General features: G+C 38.7%; 1 protein-coding gene across 7 annotated transcripts in view; it reads left to right on the top strand.

Annotated features, from left to right (window-relative positions):
* The window catches only part of TSPAN9 (tetraspanin 9), a 159494-nt gene that overhangs the window by 98103 nt on the left and 42426 nt on the right, over positions 1-18965 (top strand). The window contains exon 1 of one of the 7 annotated variants that reach the window (XM_010717144.4): positions 2019-2069. The exons of the other annotated variants lie outside the window; for them this stretch is intronic. Within the exon in view, the coding sequence (XP_010715446.2) occupies positions 2034-2069 (36 nt within the window). The 5' untranslated portion in view covers positions 2019-2033. Of the gene's footprint in view, positions 1-2018; positions 2070-18965 lie in introns of those variants that run through there. 7 annotated transcript variants of the gene reach the window in all.

Here is an 18965-nt window from a genome sequence, read left to right as displayed (position 1 = left end):
GGTTTGTATCGGTTCCTGGAAATCCAGAAGACTCGCCCCTTTCTTATCACAAGAGATGGTTCTCCTAATTTTACCTACTAGAAGCTGCTTCTTGAACTTTTTCTTCAGTAGGGAACTCCCATGTGGCCACTTCATGGACTCTTTCTCATAGTGGTGACACCTTGTCTCATCAGTGATGATGATACAGTTCAGGAAACTCTCACCTTCAGCTTCGTAGCATCGCACAAACTTTGCAATGTTCCAGTGTTGCAACACTGGATTGTTTTCAGTGCATTGGTGCTGATATTGAGCTCCATACATATATCCCTGATTGTAATCCACAGATTCTCATGGATGAGCTGATCAAGATGCTCTTCATTTTGTAGTGTGACATCTGTGCATGGTTGCCTGGATTGTTTCTTGCCTTTCACACTGCTGTCACCAATGCTAAAATGCGCCACCCACCTCCTCACTGTGATAGCATCTGCTGTCTGGTCTTCATAAACATCCAACAAGCACTGATGAATGTCAGTGGGTGCCATTATTTCTACGTTGAAGAATTCAATTCCACACCTTTGCTTCATATGCACTTCCATGTCAGACGCCATTTTGTCAGACTGCCACTCTCCTACCATCTGTCACATGGCAACAGAATGTAATGGATCATTGGCAGGAAGGTTCAATCTCTACTGCCGTACCACCATCACCTGCCTCTGATGTCATGGGCCAATGTAATAAAATAGGAGGCTTTACTTTTAGAGCAGCCCTTGTATATAGCACATACATATCATACACACATACATGTTCTTGTCTCTGTGTGGCAAGCATATTGTTGCTGAAATAAATATGATAAAGAGTTGGAGTATTATTTCTGCCCAACAGGACATAAGTTTTGTTGAATTAGATTCATAACAAAAAATACATTTTTTGCAAGCTTAAAGCAGATGAATGAGCTAATGTGGAAGGATTGCATGAGAGTTCCACACAGCAATTTGATCTAAGTGTGGCTGAGCAGTAAGTTGAAACAGAAGGTGTTTCTCCACCATAGTACTAAGAGTTACAGGTGGTAGCTCTGTGGTCCTCTTAGCAGTTGTTCATGGCCATCTGGCTTTGGTTTTTTTCAGAGATTAAGGAAGTCTGAGCTGAGGGTTAAGGAAGCTTATAGTATTTAAATGTGGCTGGGATGATGATTTACACTGAATTTATCTTAAGTGTGTAATATGTTTTGTAAAGGGATGGGGTAAATGCAAATGTTTGCTGACTTAGTTTGCCTTCAGAATGTTTATGAACAAAGATATGGAGATTGAGGAGCTCCCTGTGTAGCTCTGCAGAAGAAATCCAGTACTGATGTTTGCTTTTACTGATAGCAACTTAGCTGTCAAGAGAGGTATTCATTAAATTAAAAAGTTTAGGTTGCATGTATTTATAGGATAGGTTTCACTTCATTTTTTTTTAATCAGAGGAAAGGTTTATAGAAACTGTTTTCACAGACTGTATCAGAAAATCATGTTGTGTATATAATGGAAATTTTATACACAAAAATTTTGAAAATAAATTTTATTCATGACATCAGAATTTCAAAATGAAAATTAAAAAGTAAAATTTGAACTAGCAGAAATAAATTATTAAAACTTCAGCAGAGAACTTTGCAAAAAAAACAGACTTCAGAAGTTTAATTTGTTTTATCAATTAAGGTTAATGAATGCACATACAGTGAGGCATTTATAATACACTTAACATTGCTTTAATTTTAATATAAAATGTGTCTTATTGGGGGAACTATATATATTTTGATATATATAACTATGTATCTGAGCCTGTTGGTCAGTTAAATCTTGTGAGCAGGCTTTGTCCCTCTGCATAACTGAAAGTTAATCTCTGAGGCTTAAGAGGGGCAGATGATTTGTCCCTGAAATGAGAAAAATTGCAAATTACTGACATCTTAGAACAGGAAGCACGTTCAAATTCTCTCTTTTATTCTCTTGCCCCTGGCTGCATTATCTGATGACTCCATTTATTGACACGGAATAATGACAAGGCGAGACCGGCAGAGAATGACCCTGAGATGCTTGTCCCTTGACATAATAGAGGTATTTATTTCTGTTATATTTTGACTGTTATGTCATAAGACAGCAGCAGAATAACAATTGCAGTACAATCCCATGAAAGTAAGAGTACTAAAAATAAATAATAATAATAAAAGTTATTCAGAGCTATACAATGAAGTCTGGAAAAGAGGTGGTCCTAATTTTCTAAAGACTGTTTTCAGTCACATTAGCAGAAGAACTCCATTTTTAATATGAATTTGAGAAGCTGTGAAAAGATTCCACGGTTTAGTTTTAGTTTCCCCTTCAAGTGGTATACCACTCTTTAGGTTGCCTATGCAAATGTACACATCAATGTTGGATTATAGTTAGCTAAAAAATGTTTTGCATGTCAGTGATTTGTCTTGAAGGATAAGGAAAAGTAATATGTAGTTCAAACAGTATCATGTCCTAACGAATATGTTGTGAATAAACTCCATTAAAAATAAATATCATTATAGCATAACAGTTAAATGTTATTGGAGGCCTGAGGCTAGGTTTATTTTAAAATACTGAAGCTTACTTCAGAACTGAGCTAGACATTTTTATTCTCGCGGCAGGGGCCCCATAACTGTTTTTAGGGAAGTGAGTCTAAGCTGATTAACTCGATAGGGGGGACATCTGATATATCACTTTTCACAGTGTTTTTCTTAGTTATTACTCTTTAATAACATCATATTTTAATCAGTTGGTGGTTTGGGTTTTTTGTTTGTTTCAATTATTTTTTTTTCCTTCAGTCCTGGAGTTTCTTCCTCTAGCTGTAGGTCGGGAGGGCCACTTCTGCTTGTTATTTTGGGTGAATGGTCAGTTGATTCATAACTTAAAATGCAGGTTTGTTTTGTGCATCTGATATAGAGTAGCCTGCTGTACATAGTTTCCTCATTTATGTATTAAGAAGCTTATAGTCATTGAAAGTGAGAAATAGAATAACACTTTCAAACTGGAAAACATGTCCCCAGTCTTCCAACTCCCAGAGTTAGACTTATTTCTTTAAGAATATGACTCAGGTTCTATTCTGTATATCCACTGTCTCTCTGACCTTTAGCAAGTATGTTCAACCCTCTGTGTCTTAATTCCTGCAATTTTAAAAAATAACTATAATATCAACTTTTATAAGGCTATGATTATAATAATGAATAAGCATAATAGCTGCAATTTTCCTTACTTTCCTCCAGACCCATAGAGTCCTCTAGATCATACCAGTAAGTTTCTTGACTTGGCCTTTGTTAGCACATTCCTTGTATGTCTTCCTGCTGTCTTCCTTGAAAGTAAGTCTGCAAATGCTGATCCAAAGAGGTATAATCTTCCTTGTGCATGTAGAGTAGGATGAGCTTGTAACTCCATTATCAGAATGTCCAAGAGTCTGTCTTATTTAAATGTTGCTGGTGCAGAATGGAACCTGGGTAGAAAAAATGTGATGCAGTCCAAATTTGGAAAGTAAAGTTCAGTTTGTTTCACTGTATATAAAATTAGGACATTTCCAGGAGGCAGCCAAGTTGTCGCATATAATTTGGTACAGTATACTTTGTAGCTCCTGTGTTCCTCTCACATCATTAATAAGATTGCCTAAACTTTCAGCAACTCACTGAAGCTTTGAATTAAAGATGGAATTGTAATGAGTATCCAGGGTTCTGTTTTAAATATCTTGCAAAAACAAATAAATGACACCTTCCAAACAAAGTAGAGGGATCTAATACAGCTGGAAGTGTGTTACTGAATGTATTTACTGAACTTATTGGGGTGGTAACATCAAACTTAATAATGCTAATGTCCGTTTACAGAAATGACCATGGACATTGAACCCAAAGTAATTTCACAACTTTCTGAAACAAATTAGCTCTAAGTCTGGTACCTTCAGCTCAGTATCTTCCTGCTTAGGCTTGCTGAATATATATATTCAGCAGATACCTGAACTTCCAAGAGTTTGGAAATCGGACTTTGATGATCATTCTTCTTTCCTGCTGCTTTTCCTGAGCTGAGCAAAAGTTCACATTAGTGTCCAAACCTCACTGAATTACTCCTGTCATCCAGTATACTATGGATATTGAATATTGTTGGCCTTGCTGCCAGTTTGTATTTTGAAAGTCATGTGTCATTCATCTTCTCTGGTATCTGTCAAAACTGGGCACCGTGATTAACAGGTTTATCACTGCTTAGGTAGAGCAGATAATGCTAGATTTCTCAGAGGATTACAATATATCCAGGTGATGTTTATGGTTGCCATGGATGAAGTCATAGCCAGATCCCAATAGTATTAGTAACCAGTCTGAACCTTCTTGTAAACATTTAGTGTCACAGTAAGACAGTGTCTCTTTTCTGCCTTGGAGGGGATGCAAGCTTAAGCACACTATATTTAACATGCAATTTATTTTACTCTTTATGTTTGCTATGTTTGTTATTAAGCTCCGTAAATGAGAAATGATTTTTCAGAGTCAGGAGTGTTTGCAAAAAAAATTGTTACTTCTGTTTTAGTGGGGAAGAAATTGTGCATCCGTGGGTTCTTGTTAAGTCTACTCGGTTCTCACTGCAGGCTGAATTTGCTACTCCTTCCTTTTGCTCATTTTCTGACTCTCCTTAATGTAAACCGTTGTACTGTTTCTCTAATCAGTGCACCTGAAATAGTACTTCAGTGTATTTTCAAGCATATGTAAGTGTCTGTGTGTCTTTGTTCGAATATTATACTGACAAGTTATGAGAAATCAGGAACTGAATCTGTGTTTTATTTATTTATTTGTAGATTTCTCCATAGTTCCTAAGTGCATTCAGGTACAATTTCAACTGCTGTAGGTTGAAATTGTAGAAAATGACTACATGACTGTTGATTCTTAAGAGCAGCATCTTGAATCAACCGTACATGATTGGGAAATGTATGATGTGTTGAGAGTTGTTGCAAGGATTTTAAATCAGCACAGATTGGTGTGTGTCTTGTTACTTACAGAACTATTAATTCCAAACACTATAAGGATTTGTGACTCACGGGTGTTGTTTTTTTTCTTACTAAAATAAGTGTTTCTCTTTTTCATTTGTCTATTTATTTATTTATTTAAGTTCAGTACAATTAAGTGGACTGAAACAAGAAAATCATGAGCTTCCAAAGAAGATTTTGAACAGATGACTGTAAGCTGAAGGGATTCATCGGTTTAATTACTGGTTATAAGCAGAGATGTATTAGTTGCTTTTAAGCACATTTCTACTTAAAAGCACATACAGTGCAAAACATGTTAACTTTAACAAAGTAGCTTACTCTGCATGTGTAAGGATAAACTGTGGAACTGGTTACCCAGAGTAATTCTGTCATGTATGATCATCTCTCTATACTATATAGTACAATCACTGAGTCTGAAATGGTGAAAAATGAAAGAGTTGGCAGCGTAATATTTTGTGTTCGCTTAATTTGCTAGCTCAGAGAACTAAATAAAATCCGTATAATAAAATGAACAGTTTTGTAATGATCTCTGCAACTGACCACATAGGATTCATTGATTTTTTTGTGTCTGACCCTGTAGCATGTACTCTGATTTTTTTTAGATGGCCTGACTTATATGGATTTCTAGTAATTCTGCTTGTAACTTTCAGTTACTAGGAAGATTACTTCTGAATCAGAGCTATATTCTTCTGTTAGGGTTCTTGATTAATTTGTTCGCACACTTTTCTTACATATAAACTGAATGCTTATATTTTGTTAGCAACTGTGTGACTGCTGGATAGCTTGAGTTATTCACAAGACTTATCTCTTCTTCTTTATTATCTTTGAAAACTTCCAATCAGTTATGTTCTTAAGCAGGTAAGAGATGTTCTGTCCCTGAATTGTAATTCAGAAATGTAAACATCTAATTTAATGTCATTTCTCAGTAGTTTCAAAATAATCAGCTGGATAGGAATCTTACTGTCCTGCATACTCCCTCAGCCCCCATTCCAGTTATTCTAGCTCGTCATATTCACAAAGAGGGCCTTTTCTTTTACAGTGTCTTTTGGTTGTGAAGATATTTTTTCAAATTTAACTAATAAACTGTATTGTCTTAATTATTCTTCCTTACAATTCCGATTGCCTTCAAATCAATTTTCACTGTTTTAGGAAATTGACATTACATCTGTTTCTATAAGACTTAGTCCTTTAGGACCAGTTAATGTATTTATCCATTTGACAGTTTGTAAATATGAGCAGTGCTTTTTATCCTCTTGATACACATGGCAAGCTGAGCCACCAAAACTAAGTATCTCCAATGGGTGCACCACTGATAGAGGGCCAAGGGCTCAGACTAGCAGACTGAGCTATTTGGGACAAGGACTTGCAAGTCCACATGTAGCACACTCCAAAGTCCAATAGGCTTGTGGTGGCCTCTGTTCAGCTGTGTATGCGTTGACATTGCCCATGAGCTCAAAAATTCTGCCTGTCACATACCTTGAGCTTTTGTTTTTTTTACAATGGTGTTCCCTGCACTTCATTTCCAAATTAACTTGGACAGAGACAGCTAGAGTCTGTGTGTCTTTATGTTCTTGTATGACTCCACACCAGATAATAAAAAAGTATAAATGATAAATAAATAAACCAACATGATATCTAATACTTGCAGAAGGCAGAGAAATTAATATTTTTTTTATATTTGAATCAGAAAAAAATTAATGTAAAAATAAGGTTACTGCATAAGTAGTACTTAGCAGATGTTTAGATCACAGTACACATTTAGATTATGGAATCACAGAAAAAGTCTAGGTTGGTAGGGATTCCTGTAGATCATCTTGTCCAGCCTTTTTCTGAGTGGAAGGCAAGTGGAAGTTGAATTGTATTACCCATGGCCTGATCAACCTGAGCCTTGAGTATTTAAAGGAAGAGGTATTCCGTAATTTCTTTTGCTAATCTATTCCAGTATTTCTCAATTCATTCAGTTTGTTTTCATTTTTTTTTCTATGTACACAAAAATTCAGTGCAGCAGCTTTTGCACATTACTGATCTTGATGGTGTTCTGCTAGATGATCTCCAAGTTTTGAATATTTTTCTTTAACTGGGAGGACAAAACCTGGACATAGCATTCTGAGTATGATCTAACAAGTGCTGAGTACAGCAAAATAATCGTATCCATTGAGTACATTTAAACCAAACAGTTCTTTCAGTACTTTTGGTAAGCTGTCCTGCAGCTGTCAGTGTAAGCCTTTCAACCTGAAGGTGCAGTTGGCACAAGCTGACAAAAAAGTTGATCTTATCAGTCCTGCATTCAAGCTGCAGCAAATTGTGTTCTCTAGTACAGTATACTGTTCTGTACATTGTTGTACGTGCTACACTGCTTCACAGTATTTTTCTGAGGCTAAACTTTTTTTTTTTTTTTTTTTTTTTTGCTTCTGGAAAAGTGTTAGTGCAGCTCAGCAGTCACTATGTGCCCATCCCCAGTTTATTTCAAATGATTTGTCCTTTTTGAAGCAGAGCATGCATTCGGAAAGCTTAAGTACTTGCTGTCTCAAAAGGTGGCACGCCAAAGGCGGCAAAAGATTTGTTATTCTTCAAGGTTGACTTTACCTCCTGTACTTCTGAGGTTGATATTTTTTGGTGATGTCCCACCTTTTTTGTGTCTGTGTTTATAACAATTCCATAGATGTTGTCTATCTCAATATCTGTGTCTTGGGAAACTCTCAGCAGAGCAAGAGAACCTATAACAGGAGTGTAGGTAGGAGAGCCAAAACAATGGAAAGGAGAAAAAAATTCTGTTTGGATCTGAATGGTTTCTGTTTGCCTATTAATCAACTCTGAAAACACCAGTTAGATCCTGATTCTAGATCTCTGAAGAGTTTTTCAACAAGCTTTCAAAGAGGAAGTACATAGAATTAATATAGAAGGAAGAAAACAACACTATTTTAGTCCCATCTGGTCTCCCACTTGTGAAATTACATAAATGAGACAATTTCTGTCCTTTAAAGCTGTGCTGTGTACATCATAAAGAAATATGAAAGAAATGAGGAGGTTAAAAGCTTTCTCCATTTCTTTCCCTCTACTCTTTTCCTCTTTTTTTTTTGGTCAGAATGAATGTCATATGATTTTATTGCTGCCCCAAATCTGCCTGTATTTGCCTGTGTATTGTCTGCTTCTAGCCTTACTGGTTCTAATGTCATACCTGCCCTACACGTTCAAAATTTGAGTTACTGTTGGGGAAGCAAAGGTCCTAATCAGGCTATGATCAAGTTTCTGTAATAACTTTTGATTACTTACTTGCTTTCTTTTTCAGTCTCTGTCAGAGAAAGCTAAGAGGTTTCATTTTCACTTATATGAGTTATTGCTTTTATAAATCAGATAGCACTATGCTAGCATGCACCATTTGACTAACATGACTTCAGATTTTTGAGTGGTCAGCAGGTGGATTTTTTTCTTAGATGTTGAAAGAACCTTGGTATTTTGTCAAGAGTCTTGTTGCTGGTTTCAACTTACTCTTAAACTGCTTCTAGAATCCATAATTAAAGCACCACTTTAATAATGACTTCCAGCATACTTTCTTGCTTAATTGCGGCTTTGGGGAGAGGAAGGCTTACTCCTTCATTGTTGCTGCCCTGTAGTGTCTCCCAACTTATGAGATTGCTAGCAGAAGTGACATTCATTTCAGTGGTGACTCTTTTTGCTGCGTTATGTGTGCAGATTTATGGCTGGTCATTGATGAAATGTATTTTCTAGCTAGCTGCTTCAAGGTTATCTGTGTTATAGGTGGTATTGTGGGCAGGTCTAGCAAAGGAAACTTTCAAACTCAAGAGCATAAAAGGGAAAAACAGCCTTATTGAATTACGTTTGCTTAGTATTATATACACTTACGAAAAACCTTGGGAGATCAGAGCTTGCTACATACACATGACAATATCATTTGTATTCTGGACAGACCCTGAGTTGTTTTTTGCTTGAAAGATTAAATAGTATTTGTGGTGCTTGTTTTGGTCATTAACTGTTCCTTAATTTAGTTGAAAAATTGCTGAGAAATATCCCAGCAGGTTTGTTTGATGAGATTCTGAATGAAGAAACAGTGAAAGGTGCTCCTAGCAGCTGAGAGTTTAATTTGAAATGGGTTAGGCAGAAACAGGAAATACTTCTCCATATATTTTACAGGTGGTGAGCTGGATTATAAAGTTAGACAGTGATTTATGAAACAGCTCCGGAGGTATGAATAAAGGTCTCAACTGACCTTTAATTCCCCTAAGACCTCTAGATGATTGATTATTTTCTTCCTATTAGAGATTTTTGGATTCAGTAATTCTACAGACATAATTATCTCTGGCAATTTTATTACTTTAGTAAAAGTTAGTAGGCCCCAGCAAGTCCCCCATTATCACTACAAAGAAATGCAAAGGGGCCCTTGCCCCATTAAGACTTATTGTTAAGAAATTTGATTGAATGTAATAATTGACACCCAGCTAAAAATTGAAATTAAGGATAAGTAGCAAGCTCACTGGCGTGTTTTAGGTTTTCTGTACTCACTCCAAATCTTGGTTGATGACAGTGAATCTACTTGTAAGCAGTTGGTCTCCATTTTTATAAAAATCTTTAAAAGAGGACTAGGTCTGTCTTCAATTTTAAATGTTGATTTGATCCCAGAATTGATCCTATGTAGTTAGGCACACAAAGATGGATGCAAACAGGATTTGGGAGATAAAGATGTCAGTGAATGCTTAGGTGAACGACACATATTTCAAGCCTGGCAAATAAGTTTTTATAGCTGAAGCAGTGAGATTGTGCATTTGGCAAGAAAATGTTGCAGGTAAGTGTGTGGAAAGATGGGAGATACTTTTTACAAGAAAATGTCATTTTGTGACTGTTGAGCTGCAGTGACATTGCTTCTTCCAGAAGCAATTCCTTACTAAAAAAATGTAAACAACATCCTATACTGAGTGGTAGAAGGAACTCTGTTGCTTTTATTTTAAGAGTTGTTTAATTTCCCTGTGTTAACATTAACAACTACTTCTACACTGAGGATATAATCAGAAAATTAAGTTATTCATTCAAAATTCAGTCATTACCTGGTTAGAATGCATCACCAGCAACTTCTTAGTCTGGTATTTAAATGATAGTCATAAGAAACACATTTTTGGAGATGATGAGTCTTGACTCTTGCAATTCTGGGACCTCTGACAACTTTCAAAGGCAAGATCTTTGATGTTATGGGGCAGCAGAACAAGAAGCATTACTTTTGGAGCAGTCCTAGCAAAATATCAATATCATTAATGAAATACAGTGTGATTGTGAAGCAAATGATATTTTTCTTTGCTACAAGGATTTTGAAAGTCCAGTAATGAGACATGATCAGATTTTATAGTTGAATATATGATTGCAGCTCTGTACATTCCATTTGAAAGTTTGCGGGTTGTGTATTTATATCAACTGAAAATGGTCTTCCAAATGTAAATTGATTTTTTTTTTTGCAGTCTTGAAACCTCAAGATGTAGGGTGCAGTTGACATCCCTAGGGGATGGGATACCATCCAGAGAGACCTAGACTGGCTTGGGCAGTGGGCCTAGATAAACCTCATGAGATTCAACAAATCCAAGTGCAAGATCTTTCACCTGGATTGAGGCAACCCTTTCTACCAGTACAAGCTGTGGATGAAAGAGTTGAGCACAGCCCTGCCAGAAAGGGCTTGAGGAGTGCTGGTGGGTAACAAGGTGGACATGAGCCAGGAGTGTACCCTCACAGCCAGGACAACCAACTGTATCATGGGCTGCTTTAAAAATAGTGTGGCCAGCAAGTCGAAGGAGGTGATCCTGCCGCTCTACTCTGCGCTGGCAAGGCCACACCTGGAATACTGTGTCGAGAGGTTGAGTTCTCTGTATAAGAGAGCTGTGAACCTGTTGCAGTGCACCCTGAGGAGGGCCGCAAAAATGATCCTAGGGATGGAACATCTCCCTGCAAAAACAGTAAGGGGCTGGTCAACTGGGCAAAGAGAATGCTCCAGGTAGACCTGAGAGCAGCCTTCCAGTATCTAAAGTGGGCTGTAAGAAGGAAGGGGTCAGACACTTTTGCAAGGCCTGTTGTGATAGGATAAGGGGAAATGGTTTCAAACTTAAAGAGAGAACATGTAGATTGGATACAAGGAAAAAGTATTGTAAAGGTGAGGGTGATGAAGCCATGGCACAGGTTACCTAGAGATGGGGTGGATGCCCCATCCATGGAGACATTCAGTGTCAGGCTGGATGGGGCTCTTAGCAACCTCATCTAGCTATGCATGTCCCCGTTCATTGCAGAGGAGTTGGACTAGGTAACCTTTAAAGGTCCTTTCCAATTCTAATGATTCTATGATTCTATTTTCAAATTCCTTTATCAGAGGAAAAAAGTATTCTTCACTGTTCAGAGCCCTGTGTTTAGCCAATGTATCAAAATGCATTCAATTATTTGCCATCACTTGAGTCAGCATTGCACAGCACTGCCCTCCCCATGTCCTGCTTTTAGTCAACACAGCATTAATAGCATGCTGATGGTTTGGCTGTTGCGGAGCAATGGGTGCGTTATGCATTGTGAATTGTGTGGGGCCACATATGGCCCTATGGGCCCCTGGTTGGACGTGCCTGATCTACTGGAAGGTGTTTCTGCATATTGTAGGGGAGCTGGAACTAAAGTGATCTTTAAGTTCATTTCTAACTCAAACGATTCTATGATTATATCATTCTGGAAGCTGACAAGAATAAGTTTCATTCTTATATTATTTATATATTCTTATTTTTATTTATATTTATATATTCTTATATTTATTCTTATATTATTTTTATTCTTTATATTATTTATAAGCAGATCATTGTATGCTTTACATGCTCACTCTAGTTTGGATGACTCTAATATGGATTAACCTATGTTGAGTTTTGTTTTGTTTTTTTTTAATTTCTTTCTCTGTTTCTCAGATGTATGTTACTGTAAGCATAACATTGTTAACCATAAAAACATTTAAAACCTCCTGAGCTAGTAACTGCTAAATACAATATGTTTCTTGAGTTTTATTAGCTTGGCAGTGCACTATAGATGTATTCTGTTGTATTTTGTTACACTATACAGAGAGATTAATTTTACCAAATCTGCTATCAAGTAATTATCATGTGCTCATCCAACATCCTGCCCTTATGTCATACTTCAGTGGTACAGTGGTGGGAGATTTTAGTGCCATTTCCACTGTAAGGCCCTATGTGAAAACTCTGTAACACCAAGAAAGTGGCTTTCCTATGTCTTTACTTCAGAAGGAGGAACATGAATGTCATCTTAAGATCTGTGGATATTTACTAATAGTGAGTAACAAGATGATAAAATTACCACAATTCAGCAGTCATCCTATCCTCCGATGTGAGTGACATGAAACGTAATGAATACTTAAGTCCATAGTTGTAACATACAGAAATCCAAAGATCTTTATATTTATTCACTGCTAATTTGCTCATGTTTGGCCCAAATAGTGACTTTTATCTGTTTGATTTATAGTGCTGCTGTTTTGCTTACAAATTGGAGATGTTACTGAGCTCAGACTGCTTTTAAAATTAGTGAAGAGTAATTGCATTACACCTGTAATTTAAAGATGTTAGCAATTCTTGGGACAAACAAACAATTACAGCTAAATTACAACTTTTAGCAAACTAATTAGAACATATTTTACAGTATAGCTTGTTAGATTGTTACTGTGGAAGGAGTGATGGAAAACCTCAGATAACTGTCTGATTAACCATCTTGCAACATCATTTTGTTTTGAGTGGAAATGCTGCTTAACCTGTTTTTTTTCAGATCCCTGTCCCCAGGTATCTGCTGCCTAATTTGCTTAAAAGTGTAAAACATTCAGTCATGGTGAGACTTCTTACAAGGTTGTGTTTTGTATTCTTTGGGGTCACTTTGAAAGTGATAACTTTGCTGTTTAGCTCCATATTTCTACTTCTAGCCATTTTTGAAACTTTGAAACTTTTGAACATTTTTGAAATGGGCAAGTATGGTCAGTTATATTTGGTATACCCACATATTCTCAAACTGTTCTCAGGACTGGTGGATTGGTTACTAACGGCAAATTTCTTAGTATAATGGAGAATGTATACTCTTCTGTAATGAGCAAAAGTAAGTACAGTTTGATTTTTATAATTCTCAACAGTGAATTGATAAAGTGATTTTATATTTTTAACAAAAGTATTTTTTGTCAGAGGGCTTTTTGATTGCATAGTTTGCATGTTTGAGAAAGCCAGGTACAAGCAGTGAGAACATTCTGTCTCCTTTTTTCTTAAGATACTTATGGATCTTCTGCAGGTGGAGAAGAATAATAAGTAGTGATAATTAACAAATCCATAGAGGCAGGGGAAGGTGCTGAGTGAATGGAGATTACTTCTAAACTGTAATGTAAGGCAACTGGCAAGGCTTAAGGTAGACTAAGTCCTTGAGAGTATGTTTCTTGTGTCATATTTTTGATAGGAAAGACTAAAGGAGTGTTGCCAGTGGAGTTTCACGTGTGATCTCCTGCCAGGTATCAATAAGAGGAATAAGTAATGTGTACAAGGGTTGTCATGGAAACATGTAAGCACTTATCTAGACAACAGCTTAGACAAAAAAGATCCTCGTTCTCAGTTGATGTTGTAGCATGGCATGACACTCTCTGGTGCGTGACACACAAGTAGTGACAACTATCATAAACCATTTAATTTTGGGTTTGCAGGGTTATGATTTAGATTTAGATAATTTTCAATCATGAAGTTATTATCAGTCAGCTTCCTGATAGTTTCTTCATGCTAGGAACACAGCAAGACATGAAACCTGTATTTTATATTCCCAAAAAGGTAAAAAGACCATCAAAACCAAGCTATAAATATTTTTGCTTAATAGTGTCATTCCTGGAGGCTGTTTGTGGTGGGGGATTTTGAATGTGATCAGTAAATTTATTCCTAGTGATTTCAGGCATACAAGCTTTTTGTTTCATTTGAACATGCCTTATCCCTATACTTATTTAAATCTAAATCTTTTCCATTGATTGTAAGGAATTAGATAGATCTGGCATACGCGCCCATCTTGGAGTTTTGCAGAATCACAGAATTGTAGGGGTCAAACTCTCGAAATTTTAAGTTAATGAAAATTGGTAATTCAAGACAAGAATTTTGAAAAAGCTCCTGAATGGTAGATTCGTATTGGTTTTGCTCCTCAATTATATGAACTATATGCTCTATACAAAGAAGTCTGTAGTTTAAAATTAAAAGTTCAGTGGAATTGCACAATGTTCTAAAATTACAACCATTTTTAACATTGGAGATTATTGTGAATACAACATCAAAACATTGGATGTTTTAGGATTTTGGGAGAAGAAAAATTACTGCTGTGAAGAAAGCTTGTGTGCGATATAGACTGAAAGCTCACTGCAACAAGCTATTAGTTGCATAGCTGAGACTTCTACTTGCAGCCTTAATTTTGCAAGGTCGTGTCAGTTATTTATAGATGACAGTCCATGGAGCAATCTAGCATGTCTTGTGACAGTTATGCCTATATTAAATTGCATTCTCTGGTGACATTTACCAGTCAAACAGGACTGTAAAATTTAAAGAATAGAGTTATTTAAAAAAAATCTAAATCTGTCTTTCTAAGCCCATTGGCACTTTGGCTTTCTAGGCATGGAACTTATTAAGTTGGTTTTTAAAGTTTACAAGAAAGCAGGTTTTGCATCTCAGATCAGCCCTGTCAATATTGCTCTTATTCTGTTAACTGTGACATTCTCTTGATATGTTGTATGTGCTTGTTAGAACTATAAAATCATAGAATATCTTGATTTGGAAAGGAACTATGAGTATCATCAACTATAGTTCCTGACTCCGTGCAGGGCAACCTAAGAGGTAAACCACAAGTCTGTGAGTATTGTGCATACACTATCCCCAGAGAGAAAAGATCAGCATCTCCCTCTCCATTCTCTGTCGTGAGAAAGTTGTAGACTGAGATGAGGTCACCCCTCAGTCTTCTCAAATCTGAACAAACCAAGTGACCTCAGCCACCCCTTGTAAGTCTTACCCTATAGTTCTTTCACTGTCCTTGTTTCCCTCCTTTGGACACACTCCAGTATTTTTATAACTTTAAAATATGCCCCAAACTGCACACAGTGCTCAAGGTGAGGTCACATTAATGCACAGAGGAGCAAGAACATTCACTTCCTTCAACCTGCTAGCAATGCTGTGCCTGATGCATCACAGGATGTATGCAGTTGGCCTACTTGGCCACCAGAGCCATCAACCAAAACCGCTAGATCTCTCTCTTAGGACTGCATTCAGTCCACTTGTCTGCCATCTCTGTACGTCTGTCCTGTTTCAGATTCTGACTTTTGCTCTTGTTAAATGTCATATAGTTGATGACTGCCCAGCACTCTGATCTATCAAGATCTGTCTATAGAACCTCTCTATCCTCAAGGGAAGCAGCAATTTCTACCTATGGGAGAATTCGATTCCACACCTTTGCTTTGTATGCACTTCCATGTCAGATGCCATCTTTTCAGACTGCCCTCTGCTGCCATTTGTCGCATGACAATGAAAAGTAACTGAACATTGGTGGGAAACTTCAGTCTTTACTGCCGTACAACCAACATCTGCCTCTGATGTCATGGGCCAACATAGTAAAATAGGAGACATTACTTTCAGAGCAACTCTCATAGTTTCGTCCCCTGCAAATGTGTGAGCCATATTCATGAGAAGATATTTCTTGCTGCACATGCTGGCACTTGAATACAAACTTAAGTCAAAGGCAGCCGCCGAAGAACATCAGAACAACCAGCAGAGAGATCAAACTGCTAGAAGTGGAGTGACTCAGGAAGATCAGGATTTGCAAGGTAACAGTAAATCATTTAAAGATTTTTGAGCCTCTGACACCTCAGGCCATCAAGGAAGAGATTAAATATAGAAATGGGCTCAGGAGTGAGGGGTGAACATAACCATCAATGCTATTGCACAGACTATCTATTGGCACTGGAACAAGTTGCCCAGAGAAATTCTGGAGGCCCCATTTCTGTAGGAAGGCCAGGTTGGATAGGACCCTGGGCAACGTGATCTATTGGGTGGCAACCCTGACCACAGCAGAGGTTTTGAAACTCATCTTTAAGGTCCCTTCCAACCTAAGCCATTCTATGGTTTCAGGTTCACTGAAAAAAACACAGAGCTCAGCAACTGAAAGAGAAAAAACATGACAAAAAGGCGAAGGAGTCTGTAGTCTTGTAGTAGAGCTGAGAGATATCAGTATTTTGTAGCTCACCTCAGTCACAACCAGCAATCTCTCCTCCTTTCCTTGATTGTCAAATCAAAAGAGAACCAGTGGCTGAAATGAAAGTAGTCAGCATGTTTAAACTGTCAAATCAATGAATCTAGCAGTAGCCAAGGCTTTGGCCTCCATGATCTTGTTGTAAGAGGAGGGCTAAGGAGAATCTTCATCCTTTACTGGATGTGGAGGGGAACATAACCACTTAGGAGAAGGAAAAGGCTGAGGTTCTCATTGCCTTCTGGCATCTCAGTCTGGGATGGGGAGCAGAATAAACCCCCCACAATGCAGGCAGAAACAGTGACCTACTACTCCACCTGGACTGCCACAAGTCCATGGGGCCAGATGAGATCCAGCTCTGGGTGCTGAAAAAGTGGCAGACGTGATTGCCTAGCTGCTTTCCATCATCTATCAGCATTCCTGGTGTCAATGGTTTAGGGGCTGGTTCAGCCCAGTTCTGTGACTAATGAGGCAGGGAGTCCAACAGACCCATGCCACAGGAAAGGGAAAAAAGAGAAACGGGAAAGGATAGGGAGGTGGGCTCTAAAACAAAACAGAGGCAACAATCTGAGGAGGAAAGTTAATTTACTAAATAAGATATCGGAATGCAAAAATAACACAGTATAATGCAATATTATTGGAATTCAGGCTAATAAATGAAATAAAATGAGAGAGTGTCCAAAAACTGAAGGCCTTACTCTAATGCTGAAGGTGAGATGTCTGCCAAGACGAGCAGAAAGGGAAAAGAGAGAGAACAGTCTTGTGATCTGCAAATAGTTTTATCTTTCCCTCTGAACAGGAAATGGAAACAGAACCATGCAAGGTCCTCTGGGGTTTGTAGTTCTCCTCTTCTGAGAACCAGGTACTTGAAAATATCGACAGTCCATGGAACTGGAGCATTAACTCTCTGACTCCCAGTACACTAGATAATGTGGAATACTGATAGCAAAAATCATAAAACCATGATACCTGCTCAGCCAGAGAGTTCCTAGAGGATTGGAGGATTGCCAGCATGACTCCCATCTACAAGAGTGGTTGTAAGGAGGATCTGGGGATCTGCAGGCCCATCAGCCTGACCTTGGTGCCAGGAAAGGTTATGGAGCAGAACATCTTGAATGACATCACATGGCATGTGCGAGACAACTGGGGGATCAGGCCCAGCCAGCATGGGTTCATGAAAGGCAGGTCCAGCTTGACCAACATGATCTCCTTCTGCAATTGAGTGACTCACCAGGAGGATGAGGGAAAGGCTGTTGACATAGCCTACCTAAACTTCAGCAAAGCCTCTGAAACTGTGTCCCACAGTATTCTTCTGGAGAAGCTGGCAGCTTCATGGCTTGGACGGGTACACCCTTTGTTGTATAAAGAACTGGCTGGATAGCCAGGCCTAGAGAGTGGTGGTGAATGATGACCACGAAATCCAGCTGGTGACTGGTGACGAGTGGTGTTCCCCATGGGTTAGTATTGGATCCTGCCCTGTTTAATATCTTTATGATGATGGCATTGAGTGCACCCTCAGTAAATTTGCAGATGACACCAAGTTCAGGGGAATCTTTGGAGGGATCTGCTTGAGGGTAGGAAGGCCCTACAGAGGGATCTGGATGGGCTGGATCACTGGACTGAGGCCAATGGACTGAAGCTCAGCAAGACTTCTACTCTGCCCTCGGAAGGCCCCATCTGGAGTACTGTGTCCAGATCTGGGGCCTCCAGTACAAGAAAGAGAGGGAGCTGTTAAAGGGGGTCTAGAAGAGGGCCACAAAGATGAGCAGAGGGCTGGAGCATCTCCCCTACGAAGACAGGATGAGGGAGTTGGGCTTGTTCAGCCTGCAGAAGAGAAGGTTGCAGGGTGACCACATTGCAGCCTTCCAGAACCTAAAGGGAGCCTATGAACAGGAGGGGATCAACTCTTTACGAGGGTAGATAATGGCAGGACAAGGGAAAATGGTTTTAAGTTGAAGGAGAGAAGGTTTAGGTTGGATTTCGGGGGGAATTTCTTTACAGAGAGAGTGGTGAGGTGCTGGACCAGACTGCCCAGAGAGGTTTTGGATGCTCTGTCCCTGGAGGTGTTCAAGGCCAGATTGGATGGGGCTCTGGGCAGCTTGGTCTAGTATTAGATACAGAGGTTGGCAGCCCTTCTAGTAACAGGTTGGAGCTTGATGATCATTGAGGTCTCTTCCAACCCAAGCCATTCTGTGATTCTGTGAAGATTAAATGCCATGTTCTGCACTTTGATAACAGTAATCTCATCCAATGTTACTGGCTTGGGTCAGAAAGGCTGGAAGACTGTGTGGAGGAAACAGACCCTGGAATATTTGTCAACACTCAGCTGAATGAGAGTGTGTCTAGGTGGCCAAGAACACCAATGGTATCCTGGCTGGTACCAGAAATAATGTTGCCTGCAGGAGCTGGGAAGTGATCGTCTCTCTTTACTCAGCCCTGGTGAGGCCATATCTTGAGTACAGTGTTCATTTTTGGGCTGTTCAGTACAAGAAGGACATTGAGGCCCTGGAGTATGTTCAAAGAAGGACAATGAAGCTGGTGGGGGGTCTAGAGCACAAGCCTTATGAGGAGCAGATGAGTGAACTAGGATTGTTCAGTCTGGAGAGTATGAGGCCCAATAGAGACCTTATCACTCTCTTACAACTACTTGAAAGGACGTTGTGGCAATGTGAGGGTCAGTGATAGGACAGAGGGAATGGCTTCAA

This window comes from Meleagris gallopavo, chromosome 1 (assembly GCF_905368555.1).
Source record: "Meleagris gallopavo chromosome 1, MGAL_WU_HG_1.1, whole genome shotgun sequence".
NCBI lineage: Eukaryota > Metazoa > Chordata > Aves > Galliformes > Phasianidae > Meleagris > Meleagris gallopavo.
This window is presented reverse-complemented; position numbering and strand designations above follow the sequence as displayed.